The sequence below is a fragment of the Aplysia californica genome, unplaced genomic scaffold, assembly GCF_000002075.1.
Source record: "Aplysia californica isolate F4 #8 unplaced genomic scaffold, AplCal3.0 scaffold00681, whole genome shotgun sequence".
NCBI lineage: Eukaryota > Metazoa > Mollusca > Gastropoda > Aplysiida > Aplysiidae > Aplysia > Aplysia californica.
The window spans coordinates 80,146-87,490 of NW_004797951.1; the positions used below are offsets into that span (position 1 = coordinate 80,146).

General features: G+C 49.9%; 1 protein-coding gene across 1 annotated transcript in view; it reads right to left on the reverse strand.

Annotated features, from left to right (window-relative positions):
* Positions 1-1,535: 1,535 nt before the first annotated feature.
* The window catches only part of LOC101855750 (PHD finger protein rhinoceros), a gene marked incomplete in the record, with an annotated part of 20,427 nt that continues 14,617 nt past the window's right edge, over positions 1,536-7,345 (reverse strand). The window contains 3 exon segments of the mRNA XM_013088074.2: positions 1,536-5,820; positions 6,290-6,415; positions 6,960-7,080. Of these exon segments, the coding sequence (XP_012943528.1) occupies positions 2,611-5,820; positions 6,290-6,415; positions 6,960-7,080 (3,457 nt within the window).

Sequence of the window (7,345 nt, forward strand, 5' to 3'; positions counted from 1 at the left end):
AAAGGATTGATTCAGCATTTTTTTAAACAATTTTATCTTTTGTCAATCATCAACATAGAAGCCTAATACTAATATTTGGCAAGGTGATTACTGTTGGTAGGTAGAATGATCTTGAGCTAAATTTGAATTTTTTGGACTAACTAACTTGTGTGCTTTACACAGTCCTTATGCACTACATTCAGGTCTCCAATATTTTAAACTGTAAAATAAAAAAAGCCTGAAACTCCAAAGGAGTAGGGCCTACCATAAACAGCCAAAATGCTTCTGTAAGGTCATAGAGTATTATAATGTGTATAGAAGATTGTGTGCAAATTTGAAGAATAAAATCTGACAGTAACTTTCTGAGACAAAGTCAAAAGTGTTGCAACCTGGTCAGATAAACAATTCTGAGAAAACTGCATCCAGCGGGAATTTTCTGTGAAGATTTTCCTACACTGCTACCTCTCTCAAATGCATTTTTCCAGCTATTTATAGTTTGATAAAGAAATTAGGCTTCTAAAGATCGATTCTTGATAGATATTTATACAAAGATATACTCTAAAATCTGAAAGACGATTTTTTTCAATATTTTTACTGATCTGAGCAGCCGATCCCCTTAAGGTCTCAATGTCAGAGGTCATCTCAGGTCTCCCAGAGAATAAAAGGTAATCTGGGGTTGCCATGAATTTGAATGCCAAAGGTCACTTCAGGTCTCTCTGAATGTCAAGGTCATTTCGAGTTTTCCTTATTGTCACTAACCACTTCACCCAGATCTCAGTGTCAGATGTCAAAGGTCACCTCAGGTCTGTCCCCCCCCCCCCCCTTTTTTGGGGTAAGAGTTTTACAGCACTTGCAACACAATACGGCATAAGGTCGTAAAAGTGCCGAAGAATTAGAGGTGTTACAAGGGAGTAACAAACACTCTCCTTTTTTTTGGGTAAGACTTTTACAGCACTTGCAACACAATACGGCATAAAGTCGTTTAAGTGCCGAAGAATTAGAGGTGTTACAAGGGAGTAACAAACACAAAAAAGGAAGAGAGAAGAGGACGACAGACATTTAGATGTTTGAAGGAAAGAAGGAACAAACCACCCTCCAACAACCCACCTCGTCTCCCCCATCGAATGTCAAAGGCCACCCGAGGTTTCTCTGAACGTCACCCACCAGATACGTTAGAAACGCAAATTTCCCCCAGTGTCAAAAGTTATCTCTAAACGTCTCAATGAATGCCACAGGTCAGTACATGTTGCCCAATACCTCCCTGAATTGAATATCAACAGAGGACTCTCCGGTTCCCTATTTGTACATATCCACAAGTCAGTTAGTTTTAGTAAGAGTATTACAGTAGCCTACTACTAGCAATATAATATTAATAAGGTCATATAAGAGCCGAAGAATAGATGTGTTACAAGAGAGTAACATACACAAAAATAAAGGAGGAGAGATTAAGGACGATAAATGTTTGATAGGAAAAAAGGAGCAAACCACACCAGAGCACCCGCCAACCACCCACATCCACAAGGCAGACAACAAACAAAACTCCATTCAAATCAGGAGACTTTGTAGATTGATTTACTTTGGAAAATTTTTTTACGGACATAGATCTATATATAAAAATCTCAGAATGGTTAGCAAAGAAAGTAAGAATTTATCACCTTCTGAAATAGATTTAGGAATAACTTTCACTATCAAGCCATGAACAACAAGTGATGAAAACTCGGTACAGTAAAGAGAAATTTGTCATGTGACAGTAAGAAACAGGGGCAAAAACTCTTTTCTAACAGTTCGTTCACAGAATAAAAATTTAGAAGTTACTGCTGCAGAAATCATAAAGCACTCGCGCAGGCACGACAAACGACACAAATGTTACTCACTTCCCTGAACTACAAGAACAACAACACAGAATTAAGTCGGAGTGAAGTCACGCTTGCACACGTTAAGAAGACACACCTGCATGCACACAAACACCAACAATGTGACAGCAAGCACATACAAACAAAACACTCACTCTAACAGTTTCACGTGAGAGAAAGCCCACACAAGAATCAGGGTTCCTGCCATGAACTCCCACCCCAAATCAAGGAGATTTCAAGGAGAAATTTTTACAATTCAAGGAAATTTGGTTTAGAAATTCCTGCCATTTTTTGACGGCGTGCCAAGAGTAATCTGCCAAAAATTTTGCTCATGTCCGATCTGGCGAAATTCAAGGGGTTTGTCAAGGAGATTTTTCCTTGAATGCAAATTCAAAGAGCTTTCTAGAAATCCTTGCTGGATCGATAACAACAACAAATAGGACTCCTTGAATTAAGGAGGAGGCCGCAGGAACCCTGAAGAATTCACAAACATGGGTCAAACTAGCCCGCACACAGATACACACGAGCAACTTACTCATTGACACATCAGCAAACACACAACGCACACATTCTGTTGTCTGTCCTAGTCCTAAAAGATAACACCCTGCAAGCATATACACACACAAACACACACATGAATGCACGCACGCATGCACACACACACACATTTCTCTCTGTCGTCTATCCAAGTCCTAACCCTAATGCCATGGAAGTATGAACACACACACACACGCCACATACTGTACGCACGCACGCACACACACACAATTGGCCGCTATCAAGAAAGTTTGAGCTGTGGAGGTTTCAGTACGGCTCCCTCTCTCCGGCGCAGCAAACGCGTGTTGGGGCTAGGCGAGTCCTCCGCTATCTGGCTACGCGTCATTCTCCTGGGCGTGTTGTCTCTCGAAGCGTGTAGCACGCGTGTGGACACACCACTAGCGTCGCTCGACGCGGGAGAGTGCGAGCGGTACCCGCGTCCCCCGTCCAGCCTATCCTCAGACAGCTGGGCCGGGTCACATTTGGACGGTGTTTTCACCACTTCCTCCAGGTCTGTGGAGTCCCGCACGTCCTCAAACGACAGTTGCCGTGACAACCGCTGTTGGTTGTGCAGGCGGTGCGTGTCGCCGAACACGTCAGGCTCGCTGGCCTTGACCCCCTGACCCTCAGCCCTGTCCTTGGACTGAGCCTCCGCGTCCGACTTGCGGGGGATGCGGTACGAGCTGAGGCTGCCGCGAGGGGAGGAGTGGGCGCCGAACACAGACGAAGACTTCACCAGGGCACCGGGGTTCGAGTCCTGCTGTTTGGACAGCACATTGTCAGAATGATTGGTTGAAGAGTTGGTTTGAAGTGGGTGTAGTAGGTCCGTCCTGCTGGCGACCGCCTGAGAGCCACGCTTGCCGCCCCCGAGCTTTGAGCTGTTCCCCGAGTCGGCCCGGGCGAAAACGTTCTCGCTGCTGTTCCTTCGAGTCACAAACTTGTCTAGAGTCGTCTGCCCTTTGCCGTTGACCAGACTCCCCGAGCTCCAGCGGCCGCGACACTTGAGCAGCTGTCCCAGCTTCGCGCTCACCTGTCGCTTCAGCGGCTCTTTCACCACCAGCTTGCGACTGTCCAGCAGAATATCCAGCTCGGGCCGGTTGTGGAAGGGTTTCAGCTGAACGTTGCTGCCGCCGCGACCGCCGCCCGACGTGTGGTGGTTGTTGTTGCTCGCAGACTTCCTTGGAGAAGACGAAGGGCTCTCGGCGAAGTCGTCAGAGTCATCCGCCTTGACCATATCGGGGTGTGTGCGGCGGGTGGTGAGAGATCGCCGAGGCCTCGGGGTGCGCTCGGTCGACCTGGTTTGAGCAACAGACGCGCTGGGGACAAAATTCTCGTCGGAAGAATTCCCTGCCAGGTTGTCCTGCTCCTCCGTGGCCGCAGCAACCTGGCCACTCGGCCGAAGCCTTCTCCTCTTGCCGCTTCGCCGGTGCCGTAGATTCGACACGTCCGTTTTCACTTTCTCCTCCGTCACGGAATCCACACCTTTCTCACACTTCACAGTTTTAATATCAATTGAGGTATTTGTCTCTGGACTGGGCTCCAGCTTCTTCTCCTCCTCCTTCTTCACGAGCACGGAATCACCGACCACCCTAGAATCCTCTCCCTTCCTGTGACGTCGAAGGCTTCGCTCCTCAGAGCCGTCTGCCACCACCAGCACCGCTTCCTGCTCCGACTTCTCCACCACTTCCTTCTTCACGTCCACCGAATCCACGAGGATTCTCTCGAAAACGTTGTTGCTGCTGCCATTTTTGGACGCCTCCTCGAGGTCGCTGCTCCTCACCACGTCGTGTTTATCCTCCTCCTCTTTGACCACCTCGTAACTGACCACCCCCTTCACCGGGGAGTTGGCCTGCTTTTTCAGCCGTAACTTACTACGCACGGGAGACTTCTCCTCCTCTTTCGGATCGTCGAGCACGATAGTCCTCTCCGTCACCTGAATCTTGCCGCTCGGCACGTAGATGTCACCGTCCATGGTGGCAAACGCCTCGCTCGGATGAACGCGGGGGGACGGAGAGATGATGTTCGGAGCGGACGAGCTGCCCGCGGCCCGCCGAGATTTCTTCCTCCTGTCTTTGCTGGAGCGGGGTGGTGAGGACAGCTTGGGGGATAGGTCAGACGTGGTGGCTTCCACCTCAATCACCGGGCTCACCAATGACGACGGGGGCGAGCGGTTGAGGTCTGCCGAGCCGTCGTTGTTGAGGACCTGTTCGCAGCGACTGGTCAAACTGCCGCTGTCCCCCTCGGTCGACGACAAGACTTCCTGTTTGACCGACACGCTGGAGCCAGTCGACTGCTCCGAGGGAGACAACACGTCGCGCCTCGCCCTCTTGTGTTTGTGGGGCGAGCGGCCGTGCCTTCGCTTCTTCAACCGTTTGTGTGGAGGCCTCGTGGAGACAACCGCGTCGGCCGGCGCTTGCTCCAGCTCAGCCGGAGTATCGGGGGAGGACATCGGCGGCTTGGCCTTGACCCGGAACTGGTCAAACAGGTTGCGCTGCTGGTCGGCAGCGGCGGGAGAGAAGAGGTCAGTGTTGGTATCGGAAGTGAAGACCTCGCTGTCCGAGTGGTTCACATCCACGTGCAGCTTGCGGCTCAGCGGGTCATCCAGCTCGCCGCCCACCCCCGCTGACGACCGGCCCTGCTTCTGCTGCATCATGGTCTTCGACTGCAGGATGGAGGTCAGCCGCTTCTTGAGGTCGCCGGGCACAAACTTCTTCGGGGTCACGACCTCCTCCCCGTCGGGCTTCCCCTCTGGTAGCGCATCGTCGTCGTCATCCACAACGCTGATCAACGTCTCTTCCACCACCTCCTCGGGCTTCACCTTGCCAAGACGGCTCATCTGCCGTGAGTCCGTGCGCGAGTACCTGCCCGCCGCCGGCACCTCATCCTCGCTGGTGTCTGCGTTCGAGTCGCTCACGAGACCAAACCGATCCATCGAGAAAAGATTCTGCCGGTGCGCCTGCTGCCCGCGGTTAACCTCCTCTGCCTCGTTCCCCCCTCCTCCTCCACCCGCAGCGGAACCGGCCGTCGTCGACTCGGCCACGAGGGAGTCCCCCGATTTGCTCTTGCTCCTGCGGCCAGCCCGCCCCGCCTTGAGGAACTTGCTGCCGTGGAGCAACGACGAAGACGACTTGCTGGCTGAGCTCGACCTCCTGCTGGTCTCCCCTCCGCCCTCCTCCCCACTCTCCACAAAATCTTTCGGCGTCTTCAGGTTCTCCAGGGTAAACAGATTCTCCCTCGGCATTTTGCTGCACAGTTCCGAGGCCACGCCGTAGTTGCTGTAGATGGAGCCGAACTGGTACGCCTGCCGCACGCCCTCCGCCTCGCGCGCACTCAGGTTGAGCTCGGAGTCGGTGAGGACTCGAACCTGCGACCTGAACACCGACTCCTTGAGCTTGAAGAACTGCTTCTTGGTCTTCTCCCTCTTGCTGATCATGTAGCACAGGTTACGCGCCTGCAAATATTGGACGAAAAATCAGAATTATGTCCATGACAAAACAGCCAACATTCTCTACAAGAAAAAAAACTCAACCTCCAAACGTTCTTTCAATCAAAAAGCATGACAAAAAAGGCAAGCAATATTCTTTAATTACCTCCCTCCATCTTTTGAACCAGTAAGCCCACTATCTCTAAACCTCTGACGCCTTCACTTTAAGGCACAAGAAGATAATATGGAGAGAGAGAGAACGAGAGAGAGAAAGAGACACACACACACACACACTTGATCCAGCAGTACTGTCCAGCGGTCACTCACACTCTCCAGGTCCTGCCGTAGGTGGACAAACATTTTATGTGGGCGCAGAGAGAGAGAGAGAGAGAGAGAGAGAGAGAGAGAGAGAGAGAGAGAGAGACAGACAGACAGACAGACAGACAGACAGACACACATACATATGATCCAGCAGTACTGTCCAGCGGTCACTCACCCTCTCCAAGTCCTGCCGTAGATGGACAAACATCTTCATGCGGGCACTCAGGCTGTCCTTCTGCTGCTTCTGCATCTGGTCCTCCTCCTCCATCTTGGGCGTGATGAGAGCCTTGTTGTTGTTCACCTGGCGACAAGTAAGGTTGGTTTGGTTTTTTTTTATTTAGAAGAGGTTTTACGGCACTCGCAACTGCATAAGGTCATATGAGGGCCAAGGTTGTTGGTTAGTTTTTGTTTGAGTAAAGAAAAATACACTGACACGATAACAGTCATTTAGTGCCAGGTCAAAGAAAGACAACATACAGTTTATAGTTTCAATTTTATAAGAGTTTTATGGAACTTGCAACACAATAAGGTCATATAAGCGCCGAAGAATAGATGTGTTACAAGAGAGTAACATACCTTACACAAAAAAGAAGGAGGAGAGATCAGGACGATAGATGTTTGACAGGAAAGAAGAAGCAGCAAAAGGCACCAGAGCACCCACCAACCACCCACTGACAGGAACAGTAACAGAAGACAACCACCAACAACAACAGCAACAACACCACCACCACCAACAGCAACACCACCATCAACAACAACAACAAAAAACAACACCAGCATATCTGAGAGGACCAGTAACAGTAGACCACAACAACCACCACCACCATATCTGACAGCATCAGTACCTTCCTCTTGAGCTTCCAGTACTGCGTGACCACGTCTACGGCCTCCTCAGGGATGAAGAACTTGGCAGCGATCTCCTCCGTGTCCACAAGACGGTAGAACTCTTCCTCCAACTGCTGCAGCCTGGCCACCACAAACACAACACAAACATCAGGTTTTCCCAAATCTTTTGCAGATTGTCAAAATCAGAAACAACCATCAATTTACAGGTAAGTCTCGATTGTTTCTAGAAATAAAAAGCTGAAAAAAATTGGAAATAAAAAAATAATAATTTTGTTCAATACCTTAGAACAAATTAAACGGAGCCCCCAATAGAAGATAAAGCCAGAATCAATAAAAACAACAAGGCTGAATGAAAAGTCAGCAAAGACACAACTGCGTCCCCCTC